Source organism: Canis lupus, chromosome 2 (genome assembly GCF_003254725.2).
Source record: "Canis lupus dingo isolate Sandy chromosome 2, ASM325472v2, whole genome shotgun sequence".
NCBI classification, from domain to species: Eukaryota; Metazoa; Chordata; class Mammalia; order Carnivora; family Canidae; genus Canis; species Canis lupus.
In genome coordinates this window covers 18395627-18417063 of record NC_064244.1, presented here as the reverse complement: position 1 = coordinate 18417063, position 21437 = coordinate 18395627, and the positions used below count along the sequence as shown (strand labels likewise).

At 40.4% G+C, this 21437-nt stretch overlaps 1 protein-coding gene and 1 long non-coding RNA gene across 4 annotated transcripts in view; one reads left to right on the top strand and one right to left on the bottom strand.

The window, feature by feature from the left end:
• CUBN (cubilin) overlaps nucleotides 1-21437 on the bottom strand; it is a 258475-nt gene that overhangs the window by 150337 nt on the left and 86701 nt on the right. The window contains exon 28 of the mRNA XM_025445065.3: nucleotides 16820-16970. Coding sequence (XP_025300850.1) covers nucleotides 16820-16970 — 151 coding nt within the window. The remainder of the gene's footprint in view (nucleotides 1-16819; nucleotides 16971-21437) is intronic.
• LOC112658816 (uncharacterized) overlaps nucleotides 20856-21437 on the top strand; it is a 47935-nt gene continuing 47353 nt past the window's right edge. Inside the window, exon 1 of one of the 3 annotated variants that reach the window (XR_003135985.3) lies at nucleotides 20856-21042. This is a non-coding gene — a long non-coding RNA (uncharacterized LOC112658816). The remainder of the gene's footprint in view (nucleotides 21043-21437) is intronic. The other 2 variants (XR_007403948.1, XR_003135986.3) reach the window with 2 other exon arrangements.

The window sequence follows — 21437 nt, the reverse complement described above, 5'->3', positions numbered from 1 at the left end:
AGTACAATGTCAGCATAATTCTCTTTTGGTACTTATTTCCAGTCCACTAATGAGAGTTTAATCAGCATTTAGCCAGTTATGCTTCACTCTTTTGGGTATCTCTTTAATTTTGATATTCTTTGACAAATGTGCAGGTAGTATTGGGCAAAAGAAAATATGTCAAAATATACATTTTAAAAACTGAAAAAATGAATGATGTCTGTTTTTCTTCCTATGCTCACTTTCAATGACAAGGGAAAACATATTCAGAAAAAAATTACAATAATTTCTATTAACCAAAATACTAAATACCAAAAAATTAAATATATAATGAATTTGATAATGAATATGATACTTTGTATCATAAATTCAGGTTATCATTAGGCTAACAGTGAAACATGAAAACATGCATTTGGAATTGTACAATTATGGCTGAAAATGAAAAATTACAAAGTCACACCAAGAGCTGAACTTTTTAAATTATAAATGAAAGCTAATGACAATTATAATTCACAATAAATCATGGCGTTTTTAAAGAATGTATAATGCAGGTCTTCTGAATTTTATTTATGCATCATTTCCCACTTAATTAGCTCTGGAAAAGGGAGTCAGTTCCAATACAAGAAATGCGACTTAGAATCTATATTAACACATACTAGCCCATCATCAATCAAAAGAAATATGAAGATAATCCAAAAATCCCATTGTGTGTAATTCTGAAAAAGAGAGAATGTGCTCCAAATGCTAAAATGAATCAAAAGCTAAGTTTAATTCGGCCTCATCAACAATGTCTTAGTCATATTGGGTAACATGGCTGTACATTTCATTTCATTTACTATTTCTGTACCTCCTGTGGTAGAAACAAGGTGTGTTTTTGTCTTGTTTTTAAAAAAGATAGTGGGATTCAAAAATATACCTGTTTGGGAAGGTGCTTTACCTCTGTAGTTGTTATCAGTGTTGCTAATGTCCGATACTAAAAACTTCCTACATAAACAAGTATCCTCATTTTACTTTCTTATTAAATTTAATTTTTGAGAGGAGGGAAAATAAAAATACTAAAAATAAGTTAAAAAGTAATTAATTAATAAAAAATAAATACGTAGTCAATTGGGACACATGGGTGGCTCAGTTTGTTAAGTATCTGATTCTTGATTTCAGCTCACGTCATCAGATTGAGCCCTGTGTTGGGCTCTACGCTTGCTTAAGATTCTCTCTCTCCCTCTCCATCTGCTCCTCCCTCCCTCTCTCTCTCTCAATAAATAAATAGATTAAAAAAATAAATTTTGGGGGGGAGGACAGCAAGGTGAAAAGTGTTTTGTTCACTGCTCTATTTTGCTTGGTATAGGGTTTAGGACTTCAAAATCTCTTGTTAAAATACACTTTTCCCTGAATGAATCACAGAAGGAATGTGTTTCTAAATCCATCCACCCATTTTGGTGACAGAAACAAGGTTTCTGGAAAATCGCAGGTGTCAACATCTCAGAGTAGAAATAATGGAACAGACACGTGTGAAGATTATAACTAATGAAACTGCTGAGAAAGCATACAGTTGAGTGTGGCTATGCAATAACCTAAAAATCATGGTGTTGTCACTGATGCAATGACTTTGGGTGAATGATGAGAGGATCACAGGAAGGGGAAGGAAAGAGAGGTGGGGGCTGAATGAGGCTGGAGATGAAGGAAGTTACATCAACCAATCGTTATCAGGAAATAACATAGGAGGTGATGTTTAGACTTCCAGTAGCCTCTCCATCATCATGTTACCTGTCCAGTCAAATGAATAATAAAATGTGAAAGAAATAGGGGTGCTGACTGGCTCAGCTGGTTAAGTGAACCCGGGGTCCTGAGATTAAGCCCAGAGCTCCCTGTGCAGGGAGCCTGCTTCTCCCTCTTCTGTTCGCCCTGCTGTGCCCTCTTTCTCTCTCTGTCAAATGAATAAATAAAATCTTTTTTAAAAATGTAGAAGATATAGAGAAGTTTTCTATAACTGGTCTTCAGGAATTTTATTTTATTTTAAATTTTTATTTATTTATGATAGTCACACAGAGAGAGAGAGAGAGAGGCAGAGGGAAAGCAGGCTCCATGCACCAGGAGCCCGACGTGGGACTCTATCCTGGGTCTCCAGGATCGTGCCCTGGGCCAAAGGCAGGCGCTAAACCACTGCACCACCCAGGGATCCCAGTCTTCAGGAATTTTAAATAGAGAACATTGATTTAGGAAAGCTGAAATTTCAGGAGTTGCCATAAGGAAAATGATTGAGGAAAAGACTAACCAAGGAGCAGACAATGGAGTGAAAAAAGGGTTTTGAGAGAGACATTTTTGGAAGAGATTGAGTAGTTCTGAATAGCCAGTTGATAAGAGAAGATTTTATTGAGGAGACAACACGATTTCTGAGTTGCATAATTTGCATGTTAGGTTGCAAAACTTTCGAAAATATAATAATATTGCAAATAAAGCACAGGCTGTGACATAAGACTAAGTGAGCTCCGACCTTGGCTGTGTTACTACTTGGATAACTAACATTTCTCATCTTCAATTTCTTCATCTGCAACAAAATTCATCCTTAACCTCATGGGGTTGTTATACAGATTAAATGAAATAACCAAAGTAAAGTTTTTCATTAAATTGTTCTTTAAGCTACAGTATAAAGATAGGTCATATTTTCACGGTAGCTCAGAGTTTTTGAAGGTGCTTTTAATAAACAGATGCAATAGTCAAGAATGATCGTATCAGCTATCCTACTTAAAGACAAGCAAGGAGAGGCTCCAGAGGGCTGCTCTGGGCCTGCAGCCCCCCACCTCTGTCCAGTCCCCTAGCCCCTCCCCCCAGATCTGTGATCTCTCCACTATGCCTTTTTGGGCACTTGTGCCCAAAAGCACTGGACTGGTAATGTTGAACACTGCCATCATCACCATTCTGTCCATCCACTGAGGGGAAAATCACCACAGCAACCCGAAAAAATAAAGCAAAAAACTTTTTTCATGTAATGTGAGAGAAATATGACAAAATCTAGTATATTAATATCATTAGACAGCAGCTGAACTGGAATAGAATAAGGTCCTACAGAGAATCACATGCTTTTCAGTTTTAATTAGTTAATCTTTGTAAAACTTTTAGTACCAGTGACTGATAATCTATTCGATTTATTTTCCTCCAAACTGGGAGTCATCAGCTGAAAGGAAGTGTTACCTTATCAGCAGGAAGCACACTGATCTATTGAATTCCTAACAAGGAAGAGTTAACAGCTGTTGCTAAACGTGCTTACTTGTGGAGATAATTTAAATCTTTTTCATAAAAAGACTTTGCTAACACTGTTTTTTTTTTTTCTTGGTCTAAAACAAGCAAGTTACAAAATTTCGGAATGCACACAAAAAAGTTAAGTATAATCGCTGTATGTTCTATCCTCAAGGTTTTGGGTTGTTGGTGTCGTTTTTAAATAAAAGATTTCTAATAAAAGCAAACTGGCAATGAAATAGCTCAATGGAATCACAGGCTCAAAGTATTAAATGTGCTTTCTGGGGCAGCCCGCGTGGCTCAGCGGTTTAGCGCTTGCCTTCAGCCCAGGGCCTGATCCTGGAGACCCGGGATTGAGTCCCACGTCGGGCTCCCTGCATGGAGCCTGCTTCTCCCTCTGCCTGGGTCTCTGCCTCTTTCCCTCTCTCTCTCTCTCTCTCTCTCTCTCTCTGTCTCTCATGAATAAATAAATTAAAACTCTTTTTAAAAAGTGCTTTCTGTATTTCCCTGCATTTGCTCAAATGCAGTCTCTTCTTTACTCTTGACATTTTCTTGAGGTTATATCCCACAAACCAATAGCACTGAGAGGGCTGCCAACATGGAACTGACATGGCCAAGGCCCACCAAGACTGGAAGAAAAGGAACAGAGAACAGGCCCAAACAGGACATTCACATCCTTGTCCTTTAATTTCCAAAGGAAACACCTGAGAAATCAGGGGTCGATGTTGAAAAGGAGGTGAAAAGCCAAAATACAGTAAAGAATAAATTTTAAACATAATAAATCATGACGCTCATTTCATTATAATGACTGATGCATATTTTGTTTTTCTATTATTTAAAATTAGAAATGTTCTCTCCTATAATACCTTGAGAGGTGCCTCACTGCTTAGCTAAATTTGTCCCTGACATGCTAGAGGGCAGCATGTGGAGGCAGTGGGATGGCTGGAAGAAGTTGCCAACAAGGATTCTTCCGGGGGGTGGTGGGGAGGGCAGGTATGATGTAAAATGGCAACTTGGAGCTCAGAAGTGGGGGGTTAGTCCACTCTAAGGCAAGACTGAACTATTTCCTGAAGTACAGAGGCCTCACTTCTGTTTCATCTATGAGAGAGCAAATAATATAGTTAAAACAATTTTGAACAGAAAAATTTAAGGATGGGGGTAGAAGGTGGAGGTAGAGAGAAATGTGAGCTCCCTAAAATGGCCAAAGTTGTCCCGAGGTGACTGCAGCATATAGTGGAACCACAAAAAGTCAGCAATTCCCAGTCTGATTTTACCATTTAATTCCCCAACAGTCTAAAAGCAGGTGCTGCTCTCCTGGGACACAGGAGAAAGGCAAATGGTAGGTATTCGTCTTACTAAGAGAAAAAACAAAAATCGGATCACTAGACTCTGGAGACAAGGCCAAAGGTAGAGCCCCCAGAATCCATCTGATTTCAAGGATATGTTCTGACCTCAAGGATTTGCAGATTAATTTTCTGGGAGACTTTGGTGGTTAGCACAAGCTAGAGCAATCACAGATGAAACCAGAGAAGCCTAGGTAATAAGAAGACCAAGGAATGTGAAATTCTTCTCAGAATAAAGGAAGAAGAAAGAAGACAAGGCATGGTGACTCCAAGGAGGAGAAAGTTGTCAAAGCTGCAGAAGCTCCTGTGTCAGGGTAACGAGTGTCTCCCAGAAGTCACATCCACCTGGAATCTGTGAATGTGACCTTATTTAGATACACGGTCTTTGCAGATGTTACAAACTTACATGAGGTCACATTGGATTAGAGTGGCTCATAGGGAAAGGGAAACCTGGACATAGACACACAGAAGGAAGAAGGCCACTGAGGATGGAGATCGAGATTGGAATTATGCTTCTAGAAGCTAAAGAAAGCCAAGGATTGCCAGCAACCAGCAGAAGCTAGAAGAGGTGAGAGAAAGTTCTTCCCTAGAGCCTTTGGAGGAATGGCCCTGCTGACACCAGAATTTTGGACTTCTAGCCTTCAGAACTTTGAAAATAAACTTTTGTTGTCTTAAGCCACCCTGTTTGTGGTATTTTTGTAACAGCAGCCCTAGGGAAGCTAATCTACCCCCATTGTTTTCTTGATAGACAGGGTGGCCAAACTTGAAGACAGGCACAAAACTATAGCTACTCTGAGTGTTATATCTGGAGGAGTAAGGGTTTGTAAGCTCTCCCCACTCCTCATGTTAATTGCTTCCTATTTATCACATTGAGGTTGAGATAATGGTTGGTTAAGGATAAGGTTAGAAGATAGAGTTGGTTTCAGTCTGTTTGGGCTGCTATAACAAAATACCACAGACTGAGCAGCTTGTACACATCAGGAATTTATTTCTCAAAATTCTGACAGCTGGAGAACTGAGCTCAGGGTGCCCAAATGACTGGGTGGAGACCTTCTTCTGGATCACAGACCTCATATGGCAGAGGGATCTCTCTGGGGCTTCTTTTATAAAGGGCCTAATCTCAGAGCCCCCAGGACTTCATCACCTCCCAAAAGCCCCATCACCTCCCAAAAGCCCACATCCTAATACCATCACCTTCGAGGTTAGATTCAACACGAACATTAGACTCTGCAAAGTCTACTGTTGAGAAAGCTACAGACTTAGGGCTCAGTAGCACGATAGAAGAAACACAAACCCAAGAACTAAGGATAAAGATTTTTAGCACTGAGTAACCAGTAAGAGTTTTAAAAGTTTCCTCTTAAAAAAAAAAAAAAAGTATCCTCTCCTATGAGGACCTCATCCCAGGTCCAGACTTTGAGATAATCACTTGTCTGACTGATGTCCGTACAGCACTGGATATGGAGTAGAGTCATTTGTTTTCAATGGTAGGGACAAAAAAGAAGAAAGAAAGAAAGAAAGAAAGAAAGAAAGAAAGAAAGAAAGAAAGAAAGAAAGAAAGAAAGAAAGAAAGAAAGAAAGAAAGAAAGAAAGAAAGAAAGAAAGAAAGAAAGAAAGAAAGAAAGAAAGAAAGAAAGAAAGAATCAGCCTTTACCATGAAGTTAGTGACTTGGAAAATAGAGGGGAAGAGCTCAAAATCAGTTCTGTCCATAGTTACAAAATGACTTTTAAGGGATTATATAAGATGTCATGGAAATATTCAAAATTAAGATTATCATAGTTCTCTCTGAGATATCCTGAAGCTGACTATTGAAGTTATTTCACCTTAGTACCCCATTAAAGAGAAATGAACCCAATGGAACCATAGCTGGGGACTTTTCATATAGTTTAAATTTTAATTTCCTGTATGTGAAAGGATAATAATATTTCATTTCCCATCCAGAGAAGTACAGCCAATCACATCATCTTTTCATTTTGATTAACTATGTCCTTTCTCGGCCTCATCTACTCACTCTGGCCAAATTAAACAGTGATTCCTCAGTGACAATTCTCTGCTTACAATTCAGAAGAAGTCAATCACTCAATCTCTTTCTCTTATGAATTTTTAAGTTAGCAAAGATTTCTGAACAAAACATATAAAAATAGTATAAAAATATCTTCTAAGGAAATGAGATGAGACCAAGGCAACTAGACTAATTTCTCCCAAAAAATACATGTGTAGTCCTGCCTAAGGCTACTAAAGCACTTTTATGAAATCACCCAAACAGGCAAAGACTGAGAAAATGTGTTCTCTTGATATTATTTCCAAGTTCAACACTCACACTTCTATTTAAAAGTATTCATTCTAATCCTACTTTCTTTTGATTTAATTGTTTTGGCCTGCAGTATCCTTATAGGGAAAGGCTGGAGAACCTCCCTGCATGGCTCTGCAGCACACCCCACTGCTGTTTCCTTCCTTTTCCCTCCCCAACCCGCCCCACCCCCCCACCTTTCATCCACAGCCAGGGTGCTTCATCTCAACAAATGGACAGATGTGTGAGGTAGCACGTTGCAATGCTCACGTCCTCTAACCATCCAAGTTCTGTCCATGCCTGAGCCACAGGATCATTTTCTGTGGTGAGACCAGGAGTGTAGGCTGCTCTCAGGGCAAACACTGCAGGCATCTAGCCAGCAAGGTCATTTCCTTGAACCAGGGCAAAACTTTCTGGGGCTGGGCTCCTGATTTAACCCAATCAAGTGCTCCACTCTATTGTTGACCTCCACTCAAGCCAGTCCATTTTGGGAGCAACTATCCTGTCACTCTTCACTGCAACAAAACTCCTGTAAACTAGTTTGGGTAACAGATTAAATGATCTCAGTGGTCTATCCCAGCTCAGAAGCATAGGATTCCATCAACCCTATGTAGCATCTCCAAAGGAAGAGCACTTTATAAATGAGGAACAAAGCAAATTCTGTGTGGAAGGACAAATAACATCAGCTATTTTGAACAAATCATTTGCTAAGTCTTGTGCTTTTTCCCATTACTGCTACTTGAACCTAAAAATGAAGAAATTGTGTAATTCAGTGGGGAGACCTTAGAAACAGAATAGTATTTACTTGGGAAAGATGGCATATGTTCATTTTCAAACATTCATTATCCTCTGTGGGAATTTAGTTACATAATCATCTGCTATAAACTCTGACCATCCTGGCATTGCAGTACAGATTAGTCTCTTTTGCAATGAAAAGTTGTGGGAAAAACTTACTTGCTTTTGGGCAGAGTGCAGCTCTTTCAAACATAGGCTTTGGAGTTCTACACCACACATTGGTTTTGTGTCCTGATTCTATCACTTGCTGAATTTCTAAGTTTAAGGTTACTTAACTTCTCTAAGACTCCTTCCTCAGTGTTCTTGTCTGTAATGTGGGGATGATGATGCTTTATTCAGAGCATTATTGGACAAAACATGAGACAATATTTAAAGAACTAACCAAAGGGCTCAATGCATGTATCATTTTCTAAAAAGATGATAATATCAACATTTTCAAAATAACACCAAACATTTTAAAAATAATTATTTGGTCCAGTAATAATAAATGAGATGTCAATTAAATTAATGCACCAAGCATTTAAATCATATTTTCATTTACTCCTTATTTAGTGATGTGGTTTATTTTTATCATAATTACTATCTTAAAATAAATTTAAAGTTACATTTAAGTACTAAAATCTATATTATTTAGCTTGTAAATTGTAGGTATAACTAGGAGAAAAAAATCAGGGACAAATGTATTAATGTCATTACATATACAGAGAATATAAAATTCTATTAAATCTTCTAGAATGTAGTTACCCTCCTACCTCAGAGATCCATTCTTTGCTGTGTGAGTCAATGCCACTGAAGCTGACATTAGTTTCTCTGAGTACATAGTGGCACACAAATAAAACAAGTCCTTGAATAAATAATGTCACAGACAAATACGGCAATATTTAAATAAATGCTCAAAAAGGGAAGCCTCTGGGGACAAAAATTAGTGTTCCACATTGAACACTATGTTTGTTCTGTGTTGGTTTAGTCATTTTTGGCTGCCACAAAATTTGAAACTGTTAAAAAAAAAAAGTGTGGTTTCTTTTTTCATGTTGTATGAAGAAGTGTGGAATCCCCTGGAAAGTATGTGCAATATCTATCAGGGATGTTGTTGCTAGGGAATAAGAACACAAACAGAAGATTTCAAGAAAGCCCTTCATTTGGTCCAAAGCTCAAGGACTATTACAAATTGTGTAATATATGATTTGGGAAGGTCATGGTTGTTTGGGAGTTATTATTTTTTTCTTTTTATAACTGTTTCAAAGAGTAGCAATGGAAACTGAACTTTTTCAAACAGTAGCAACATGGGAATTGGGAGGCAAGCCTCCTAAAAGGCCCTCACTGGTTGCAAGACTTAGAGCCAACGTTAAATGAAGATCAACTGTGTGTATGTGTACTTTCTGTTGTTAAGGAGGCAAATAATGTCAGGATTTAGCTTTCCCACTCATTCTGAAAGGTCTGCATATGTTTATTGCTGCCTCTGATTACTTGGACCTTGCTGGAAAAGTTCTAAAGCCAATGCAGAAAGAGGTGCATAATTTTCTTGGTAAATTATTAACCCAACTTTACAAATATAGTTAATTTATTAATATATTATTTAAAATTGCATCATCCATTAAGAGCTTCTTTGCAAAAAAGATCCAAGTGAGGGACACCTGGATGGCTCAGCGGTTGAGCGTCTGCCTTCAGCGCAGGGCGTGATCCCAGAATCTGGGATCAAGTCCCACATCGGGCTTCCTGCGAGGAGCCCGCTTCTCTCTCTGCCTGTCTCTGTGTGTGTCTCTCTCATGAATAAATAAATAAAATATTAAAAAGAAAAGATACAAGTGAGAATTTGCCATAAATAAAAAGCAGACACAGTATCACAATGCAGAAATCAATGCTTTGGCTCTACATGAAGACTGTGCTCATTCAGTTTCCATGCCCAAATGTTTGCTGTATCACAAAGACAAAAGTTCAAAATAATCAAATAGGTTGAAGTGGCCAGGATAAGCAGGATAGGATATAACATGTATAAATGTGAAAGAAAGCCTAGTCAGTGTTTAGGGAAATAACTTTTAACTTAAGCAGAACTAATGTTTCTTAAAAGCTTCTCTTTCACTAAAATTTCTACCCAAACAGGACAGGATTTCTTGATCTTATATCACACTAAGGAATAAAACAATCACAGGAGTATGTTTTTACCCAGTTGTCTTTACCAAGAGATTGCTTACCGACTTACTGAATAGAGGGCACATTCTTGATTGTCAATGAGGCTATTTTAAAGGCAGACTGGGACAGGTGTTTTAACACTCTTCTTTCTGCGACATTATATCTATCACCGCCTAGCAGGAAGTGACTATGAAAGCAATTCGTCACCAGCAGGAGAACGGCCTCTGTCTGACATGAGGACCAGACGGTGTGATTCACATCCCGGCCTTGTGAGCGTGCTCTGGATCTTTGCTGACCACAATTCATAAAATCACTTTCACTGCGAACATCATACCTCCAGATGGTTGTGAATTTTTGCATCGTGCAGAGGCAAGGCTCAGGACAGACAACAGGAAATAAAACCCAAGTTCTTCCAATGGCTCTGACCAATTAATCTCTGATCACCTCTCCTGCCGCAATTTCCTCATTCCTTGGAGCTCAGTGTTTCCCAACGGTTTTGGTCATGATTGACTTTCTGGGGAACCTTCCTGGATATTTTTTCCCAAGTTCTCTCCCACGGATGCTAACATTATACATATACTATATGTCACGTATGATACATATCTGTGCTTTATTCATTAAGTACAAGATTTTTTTTTCACTCTCCTAAGAACTAATTTTCATGCCCTTGGGGTTGACATTGAGAACATGTGCTTCAGCTGAAATCCTTGCTCATTACAAAACTTTGGTGCCATCCCAAACCTCCCTGCTTCTACCTAGAAATGTCTCTCTCTCCCAGATATTTGTCTGACTGATCAGTTTTTGTTCATTCTTTAAAACCCAGCTCAAAAAAAAAAAAAAAAAAAAAAAAAAAACCAGCTCAAGTATCAAAGCTGTTTGGAGAGACCCTCAAAGTCCCTCAGGCTATCCTCCTTCTCTTCCGCTCCCAGAGCATCACAGATTATGGATTTATTTCTACAGTTGGTTTATTTGTCTGTTTCTTCTTTTTTTTTTTTTTTTTTTTTTTTTTTTTTTTTTTTTTTTTTTTTTGTCTGTTTCTTCTACTAGATAACTAACACAATAAAGTCAAGAATGCTGTCTCCTGGGGATCCCTGGGTGGCTCAGCGGTTTCGCACCTGCCTTTGGCCCAGGGCGCGATCCTGGAGTCCGGGGATCAAGTCCCACGTCAGGCTCCGGCATGGGCCTGCTTATCCCTCCTCCTATGTCTCTGCCTCTCTCTCTCTCCATGTCTATCATGAATAAATAAATCTTTAAAAAAAAAAAAAAAGAAGAAGAATGCTGTCTCCTTCTCGTTTATGGGCTGAGTTTTCTCCTCTAAAATTCATATATTGATGCCCTAAGCCCCAGTACCTAGCATGTGACTATATTTGAATATAGGGCCATTAGAGAGGTGATTAAATCAAAACGAGGTCCCTAGGATGGGCCCTGATCCAATCTGGCTGGTGCCCTTGCATGAAGAGGAAATTGGGATACGTGAAGAGATACCAGGATGTGTGCTCACAGAGGAAAGTTCATGCGAGGACATACAACAGAAAGGGTGCCCTCTACAAGCAACCAGAGAGGCCTCTGGAGAAACCAAACTTGCCAATACCTTGATCTTGGACTCCAGGCCTCCAGAACAAGGAGAAATAAATTTCTGCTGATTGAGCCACCCAGCCTATTGTCTGTTCTTATGGCTACCAGAGCAAACTGATATACTCTCTATATTCTCAACACCAAGCCCAGAACCCAGTAGTGGAAAAATATATATGCTGGTTGGTTGGTAGGTTGAATGAATGAAAAACATGTTCTTGATAAATTCCTACTTCCAGAGGCTATGTGCAATCACTATAACATAATGAACACTTGCAAGCAATCTGTTCTTTGGAGAGCAAGCCCAGATCTCCCTAAAGAGCCAAGTTTATCCACCCTCCCACCGAAGAGGGATGACCCCGCATTCACATATGAGGCAAATACATAATGTTATTACAAAAGATAAAACCTTTGTCCTCCAAGGGTGAACCTCTCAGAAATCCCAGTACACACAGTCTAAGTCACAAAAGAAATAAAAATTACCAATAAGAAGGAATTCCCCTGAAAGAGCAAAAGTAAACAAAGACTACTGAGAAGACCATGGGGGCGGGGGGAAGAAAAGTAGAGGGAAGGTCTAAGAGAAACATTGCTGACCGCATGGAGGTCCTTTGCCAGAGCTCTAAAAATATATTTTCTAAAAGCCCTTTCATACAATGCTACATGTCCTTAAGTACTCAAGGAGGCACCGGCTCCTGTTCAAACCAAGCCAGCTATGGAGGATCTCCATAAGGTTTTATAAATGGTCTCCCTGGCCGATTTCCCTCAAGGCTTGAGAAATCTCGTTAATGGCTAAAAAGAAGGTAAAATGGAACCAGCCCCCATTCAAGAGGCTGATGTCATGTATCTTCCCAAAGAAAAGGCCACACTTTCCTTTGTGAAAACCCAGGGTGACATCACCTCCCGATCACATGCCACTTAGCCCTTCCCCTGCTATTCCCAGCTGAAGGGTTCTCTCCCTTTGCAAATGTCACTCTTTCACTCACAAAGCTCCTTGACCTTGTTTGTATGCTGGGTCCCACTGCCTGTGAAAGAGAGGGCCTCTGGGGGGGAAGGCCAGGAGAGGCGAGGGGTGTGCACAGCCAGCTGCGGGGGGTGGGGGGGGGGGTGGGGGGGGGGGAGCTTCTATTCACACAGTTTGCAGAGAGTTCTATATTCCCGTCACCAACCCAGATGGAGGCCCCTGAGGCCGAATTCAGCCCCTGGACAATGCTGTCAACACTGAATACTGTGAACCGTTTAGCCAGGCAGGGCAACTGTGGCTATTTCTTTTCTTTCCAGAATGGGATTCTCTTTGATGGTTTGCATAAAGGCGAGGCAGTGCGGTTTAATCTCACATCTACAGAGCTTCTTTAAAAATGGGCCCACAAATAAAGGCTGATTGTACATCCATGTTCTCAAAGCAAATAGAAGATTTGTGCAGTTGACAAAGAAGCACATTTTGAAAACAGGCTTATTTATTAATTGGCAAAATAAATGAAGTGTGGGGTGGGGAGAGGGGGATTGTCCCTCAGTAGCGATGCTCAGGAAATGATGCCAGCCTGGATTCTGAATTCTCAGTGAAGAGCTTTTGGAGTTCTTATTGCACACTTCGGAAAAGAGTTAGGGGGAAGAGGGCGGGGGGCAGGGGATGAGTGCCTGAGATATCTCAAATGAAAAAGAGGCTAGAGGTTTAAAGGCACTTCCTTCCAGCCGGGGAAGGAAAAGCAACATCATTGCAAGGGGCAGGCAGGGTGTCCTGGGCCCTGGCCTGTGATCCTCACCCAAAGACAGGTCTGGAGTGTCCGTGCAGAGACAAGCTTCTTGAAACCACTTCGCCTCCACATGCGCGTGTGCACAGGCTTGTGTACTCAACAATATGCCTATTATACTATAACACTGAGACTAGTTTTTCAATGTGTTTTGGATTTTGTATTTGTTTGCTTTGCATTTATTTGTATTTTGTGTTTTAGTGTGTATTTCAAATCCCGTGGCATGCCAGGTTGTTTCAGTGCTTCCAGGTCCTACTAGTACTCCTCTCCTTAAAATCTCAAGGATTTACATAAAAGAGAGGGTGTGGCCCCTATCCCTGCCTGTGCCCCTAACTGCAAGGGACTTGAGTGACCAGAATGCTCTGGCTATAGCTCAGCTCTCCAGCCCCTCCGGCACTCCTCCCTTTGACCTTGGACACCAGCTACCCTGGGTTTAGGGTGCCTCATACGTAGCCTGCTTTCTCCTACTATGGGGATCTTCTTCTACTGGGAATCCTTCTCCTTCTCCTATTGGCCTATGTAATTCCCTGTTACTCTTAGATTTTTAGTTCACAGGCCGAAAATTCTCATCCTCATGCAGGACTTCTCTGACCTCCCATCTAGATCAAATTCTCTTTTACGCGCTCCTGTGGCCATTAGCACACTTTTTATTTTATGTTGATTTGTGAGTGTATTGCTTGGTGGCTACTTCTCATAGACACCTGTAGCTCTATGAAACCAGGAACCAGGCCTGTGGGTGAGACTCACACCCTGGCTCCAGCCTGAGCACAGTACCTGGCCCAAAATAGCTTCTCAATATCTGTGGGATGAACACACGGGTGACTGTGAATCAGATTTATATCTTCTGTCCATCTCTGCTGGGTAAGAAGCAGGAGAACCTTTCCCATCAAAGACCTCTTCCCTGACCCTAGTCTATTCTGTTGGCCCATCTTCTCAGGCTACCTCAAGTTAAAGATCAAGTTAAAATGCAGAGTAGAAACTCTATGTACATGTAGCATTGTTTAACTATAGAATATGATAGTTAATTTTGCACAAATCTAGACCCCTCACAATCTCCTTCCAGAAGGTTCTTCCCAAGTGTAATTTAGATACAGTGGGCAGCACAAAGTAAAAAAAAAAAAAAAAAATCAGCTCTGTCCCAGCTGGCGAAATTTGGTTGTACAACTCAGATTCCAAGCTTAGCAAGCTTTCAGCAATTGGGAGAAAGTTGTGAAATAGTAAACAGGAAAAGAGAATAGACAGTGTCTTTGACCCTCCCAAAGAAAGACAGATTCCAAATAGAACTGGTAGAAAAAAATTCTCCCCAAAAAACCACTCTGAGCTTTCAGCAGAGGATTCAGACACATCTCGCATGTTGGTTGGGAGAATCCGGTGATACGGTAATCCAGTGTAGCCCATAATGACCATGAAATTGTCCACAGTGTGGGCTTGTAAGGGGGATAGCTAGAACAGCCTGGGAGGCTCCAACACACCACCAACGCAGGTGGACACAACACACCAAGGAGAAGGGTATAGGGAGCAACAGAAAAAAATCACTGCTCCTAGATGCTTGGTAGAATTACCCGGGGAGATTTTTTTTTTAATAAAATAATTTTTATTGGTGTTCAATTTGGGGAGATTTTTTTTAATTAGCAATTGTCAAGGTCTCACCGAGGACAAACTGAATCCTATCTCTGAAACTTGAAACCTGGGCATGGATTCTCTCTACAACTCCCAGCAATTCCAATGTGTATCAAGGGCTGAGGATGCTTCCCTAGGCCCTGAGCCTGCGCCTCCTGGTTAGCATTTCTTTCTTTCCACTCTTCCATCTCAGGAAAGTGCTCTCCCCTTTGGATCTCTGAAGCACTAAGGTTACTAGCTGGTATCCTCCTGATACTGAGAGATGGAGGATATTATTCTGCTGTTAGTACAGGGAGCCCTTGGAGCACCCTAGAAGCTTTCTCGAGTCTCTAGAGATGCTGTCTTTCTACCATTTTATGTCTCCAGACTTAACATCTTCTCTTGCCTTCCTCCTCAAAGTATGGTCTACAGAGTAGAGATGCCAGCATTACCCAGGAGCTTTTTAGAGATTCATTTAGGATTCGTGGGCCTTACCTCAGCCCCCTGCATCAGACTTTGCATTTTAACAAGATTTTCAGTGATTCACATGCACGAAAAAGTCTGAGAAACATTGTCCTGGAAAAATCCACAGCCCTTGAAAATCTGGGTCATTTCTCAAGATGCTCCTGTTTCTGCAAGGTTTTTTTCCCACACTCTTCTCTAGTTGCCTTAGAATCATGCCATTTCTGAATCACAGAATACTAGAGATGGACTGTATTACACAGATAGATCAATCCAGTCCCTTCACTAAACAGGTCAATAAATTCACATTTCAAGGTTAAATCTATCCACTCGGTGAAGAGAACAGGCCAGAACTCTCACAGACTTAATTATCCTAGCTTGTTCACTTTGGGAATTTATAATCTGTATTTCAAACTATAAGTAGCTCTGTGGATTACCACTGAATATTTTTAAATACTGAAAGCCCCATACTTGTATTTGAACAGAAATACACCCAGTCTCCAGTTCATATTAGCAGGACATCTAGCATTCTTAAGTATACAATAAGGGCATTCACTTCTGAATAGTGCTAAGATTCATATAATAAATGGACTATGATTTCAACAAGCCTCCAGAGTCAACCACAATACATATTTATGTGTGCTCACCTTGGGCTCACTCCTGACTTTGACAGTAGGGTAACCATTCAGGTGCCTGTGTGATTCCTGGTATAATTTTGCAATTCCACTTCTCTTTCAAATTGATTGAAACATACCACTGAAGACCTTGGTTGAGAATTGCCACTATAATATTCACAAGGACTGTGTTTTTTAGGTGTGGGAATCACTCGAGGAGAGTGGTTCTCAATCTTTAATCACCAGGGAGACTAGTTAAGAGACCCATCATCAGGCTTCCATAGGTCCGGGATGGGGCCCAGAAATTTGCACTTTTAATAAGTGCCAGGTGATGTTGATGTTGCTCTTCACCACATTTTGAGAATCCCTTCTCTGGGGACTACATTTTTAGACTGGGCCACATGAGGTCAATTTACAAGTTTCAGAACTCTTGTTACACATGAATTTTCATTCTCAGAGGGATGATTTATCCCTATCTGCTTTCTGCACCACCAGTTCATAGGTGGGTGCTCACATGCCCCCAACTCTTTTTGGCAGGTACAACACATGCCCTGGCTCAGTGTGAGCTCTCTACTCCTGCTGCCCTCTCAGCCCAAGGTTTCCCCTGCCCCTTCTTTCTTGAAGCGTATCTCATCCTTGCCCTTTTACTCCTACCTCCGCCATTCCTCTTCTGCTAATGTCAGAATAAGCTTGAATCTCATTCTATTCCACTCCCCCCAGGAGACTCCAGTGCCACCTGGCAATTTGCTTGCCATACCCAGGTATAGGTCTTGAGACCAAGAGAAATTTCACTCTGCTCCCCTCTTTTCTCTTCAGCAATTTATCGTTGCAACGACTTTAGCAGCAATCTAGGTCTTGTCCTCTCTTAACTCTACCACAATTAACTCTCCCAGAGCCACCAGTATCTGAGGAAACGTTCCAAGGTTTAGCATCGGATTACTACCCAGGTTCCATTATTCATGGGTGGTGCTGTTTCCAAAGAGAGAATGGAGACAGGGATAATTCTTAGTCGAATAGCAACTATCAAATACAACTAAGATCAGCACAGGGCTTACCATGAATGAACCACTGCATTTGAAATCCTTTCTCCTGGTGACCAACACCATCAGTGTAGAAGAGCACTTGAAGCTTGGAGCCTGTGGTGCTCCCTGTAGGCGGCATATCTGCTCCACAGTAGCGTCCCATCCGCCTGGGGCCGTCATAGAGCTGAAATCAAGGAGAAACTTCCTAAGAAATTTCACATGGTTTGTCAGATGGGAAAAAGCAAAGTCTGTTCATGCAGCAAAAGCTGCTCCTTGGCTGAAAGGTTAAGGGTAAATCTGCTGAGGTGGTTTGAGCAAAGGAGCCTTACATAAGAATTAAAATAGATGATTATATAGAGAGAGTTTTATGGGCGATTCCTAAGCCCAATAAATCTGGAAATCCAACTATTAATGTTGGGTTTTAGGTCAACCTAGCAAGTTCCCTCGAAAGTAAGAACCAGGCACAGAATAAGGAAATGGTGGGCCAGATGAGATGAGCTCACAATTAATGAAACCTGAGAGATGCTCAGTGACTAGCAGTCTTACAATTGTAAGAGGAATATATTTTTAAATAAATACTAACTATAAAAATTTCAGCATTTTAGAAAGCTGTGTAAAAGGTAAATACAAAAATTAACCCCACTGAGGATAACTACTCTTAAAATTTTGTTAATACCAGAAATTTCTCTTGCCGATGTTTTTTCACTTGTTTATATAGGTACATATACATGTGTCCAGGTGTATATGTGTGTGTATAATTTCAGGCTACACAATTGTGTTCCCAGTTTTTCTCTAAGCATGTCACTCAGTAGTCTAGGTAAACATTTTTTTAAAAGATTTTATTTATTTATTCTTGAGAGACACAGAGAGAGGTAGAGACACAGGCAGAGGAAGAAGCAGGCTCCATGCAGGGAGCCCAATGCAGGACTAGATACCAGGACCCCAGGATCACGCCCTAGGCCAAAGCCTGGGGCCAAACCGCTGAGCCACGCAGAGATCCCCCTAGATAAACATTTTTAATGGCAAAAAAATGCTATCAATACTCTGTTGTAGTTCATTTAGGACATTTCCACTTTTTTTTTTTTTTTTTTGCCAATATGAGTATTTATTTGATATTTTGAATGTCCCTCAAAAAAGATTCCTGTAAAGGGAATGAATCAGAGAGTATAATCTTTCATGGCTCTTGATATATATCATTAAATCTCTTACCAGAAAGTTTATATCAACATATCCCCCACTAGCAGCTCACTGAAATGGTTCTTGCCGGGGACTTTGGCAATTACGACTACTATTATGGTTAAAGCTGATGCTGACAGGGAAAATCTGTTTGATTTTGTAATTGTCTTAATTTATGTTACTTCGAGGTTGAAGGTTTTTCACGCTTATTGGGCATTTATATTTCTTCCCTTGAAACTTTTCTGCTGAGGTCTTTGCCCACTTTCCCACTGAGTTATTTGTGCATCCTGTTGCGTACCCTTTATGGGCCTCATTTGCTAATTTCATCAGCTACATACCTCTAAACTAAAAAAAAAAAAAAAAAGCTTCTCTGCCATATCTCTTCAATCAGGAAAGATAAACATAATGACAATCCAAAAAGATTGACTCCTAGTGACTCAAGCCATTGTATTTTCTTTTAATCCACTAATATCGGGATCCCTGGGTGGCGCAGCGGTTTGGCGCCTGCCTTTGGCCCAGGGCGCGATCCTGGAGACCCGGGATCGAATCTCACGTCGGGCTTCCGGTGCATGGAGCCTGCTTCTCCCTCTGCCTGTGTCTCTGCCTCTCTCTCTCTCTGTGACTATCATGAATAAATAAATAAAATCTTTAAAAAAAAAAAAAAAAAAAAAAAAATAATCCACTAATATCTACATTACTGTCTACTTTGTTCTAGTTACCTTGGAATGAACTGTCCATCACAACAAAATTGAAAATATTTGGTTGTAGGCTAATGGATTTCCTTGATTATTCTCTTATAGAGTATACATATATAAGAACATGTGTGTGTATGCTTGCATCTGTCTGTAAGTAAATGTATAATCTGGATTCAATACATTCCAAATTGACAAAATTATTATTATTTTTTGAAGATTTATTTTAAAGAGAGAGAGAGCTCCACAGGTGATAGGCATGTGGGGCAGAGCAGAGTCCCCACTGAGCACGGATTTCCCCCCACACCCCCACCCCCATACTCAGGACTGGATCCCACCACCCTGAGATCATGACCTGAGGAGAAATCAGGAGGTGGACACTTAAACAACCAAGCCACCCAGGTCCCCTGAGCAAACTACTTTTATTTACTGAAATGTTATGATATAAAATAGTGTTTGAAACATATTGATTGGAACATGGAATAGTTTATCACCAAATTCTACAATGCACCCCCAGGGAGTAATCCCAATAGCTAGTCATAAATTAGTTTTCCTTTGAAACCCCTCAGCTTTTTACTTGTGCTTCTTTTGTAAAAATGGTCACATTCCCTTGTATTCTAGTTATGGGCATGTGTGTCCTATCTCCCCGATAGACTATGAGTTTTCTTAGAGTCCAGACCCCCTCTCCTAGTCTCCTGTCTCATTCAGGCTTAGCTGGGGGCAGATTCCCAGTACATCTTCAATGATTGAACACAATAGTTTCCCTCACAACTGCATTGATTTCAATGGGACTTAATCTGCACTATTACTTGAATCCTGCATAGTTAGATACATATTAGGGTCTTTCAGTCCTAAATTTCAGTGTGTTTCTTTTAGGCAACAAAGAGTATGGCTTCTTTGTGGCTGCTTTCTAGAAGGCGCAGCCAGGGTCTTGTTCAAGGCCATAACAAATTAGAGATTTCTAAATCTCTGCCTGTCTCTTGAGCTCTCAAAACTACCTGCTCATCAGGCACCCATGTTTATGATATTTGGAGGATGGTCAGCAGAGATTTACGGAGAGACACTCAGAAGTCTGTTATATAACTCACCCTTAGTAAACCTAAGCATTTTAAGCAAGTGAATCAAGATGAAGTTTATTTTTCAGGCTTATCACTTCAGCTTCCTTTTGATTTGTTTACTATTGTGCTGCTTTGGCTAGGTATATTTATTAGCAAGCATCTGTCTAGATAGTTGACAGAAGCCAAGATGAGGGAGCAAAAATGAGAGAAAGAATAAAGCAACACATAAAAAGAACGGGACAACAAAAAGTCCTTCACTTTTCTTGGCAGGTGCCCCCATCTAACGCAGGAGGCGGAGGTGGGGGCGGAGGTCTATGCTCCACTCTGTTTCCTTCTAAATTACTGCTTCGCTGTCGCTTATTTATCCCAGCTTCAGAGTTTTTATTAAATGCAGTGTACCAATTCCAACCCAAAAGTAATTAATACAAAAATAAACATACTGTTCCCAAGCAGAGGTATAATAAGCAAGAAACACTCTACTATTTCCACTCCAGAAGGCTCATTCTTAACTTTGGGTTGTAGTTCAGTGACAAAACTTTAATCATTTCATCTTTATGCAACAAAACATGAGGTAAGATTTCTCTGTAGCCATAATCGCTCTGAGCTGGGCGGATCTTCTGAAATGATTGCAGTGACATTTTGAGGTACTGTAGTTTAGATTCCATACCAGGTCATAAGCAGTACAGTATTTTTGCCTCCCCAGCTCAGCAAGATTAAGAAACTGACATTTTCACATGACTTGGAGGGGATTTTTTTTTTTCTTCCTTCCGGATAGGATTACGTCATTGAAGGAGAGCCCCTGAATCCCGGGTCAGTTGTTCTTAAATAACACATTGTGAATGGGATGGGGGCGGGGTAGGGGCAAGGGAGTGGGTTTGGGGGGGGAACACTGATGAATGCCAATTAGTTTCTTTTTGCCTTTGGAGGGGAGAGAGTGATGCATTGAAATAAAGATCAAGTAGACATTGATGAAAACGCTTAAATATGTCAAATAAATGAATGAATGAATTAGTGTAGAACAAAACCTCCACACAAAAACACCCCAACCCCCAATTTTATGTCCTTCTGAAGTTTACACTTAATTAAATCAGTTTTTTTTGTTTATATTCACACAGATGGCTAACGTCACCTCTACAATTCATTGCCGCGTAAATTTACCACACAAAAAGGAACAGTCATTTTTCAAAGTACACAAATACTGGTTGCCATGGAAACCAGTAGGTGCCTGCTGCTCCTGATTCTGTTTTCAGAGCAGAATGCTAACCACAGGACGTTCCAGCTGTGACTCACTGCAACTGCTGGCAAGCATGCTGGCTTGGTCCTGCTAAGGGTATGATTTCCCTGCTTTTAGAAAGCCTTAAGAGCCACTCGGTCTGAACAATGTTTGAGCTTAGAATAAAGTCCACAGAAGAAAACTAGTAGAAACGAAAAAAAAAAAAAGAGAGATTGAGATTCTCACTTTAAATACGCAGATCTAATTTGTATAACTGTATTAAGAAGTTGTTTTCTTAAAATATCTGAAATGCTTCCACTTTCAGGTTGGCCATGAAATGTATCTTCAAGTATAAATATGTTGTATACCTACAACCTCCAGTGTAGAAGCTGTTCAGTTCTTCTCTGAAGGAGACTAGTCATTTAGGATTGATGTGGCTTTAGGTCCCCCTACCTGCACTCCACTCTGAAATATCTCAACCACTCTTAAGACACTCAAAGAGGAAGGAAATC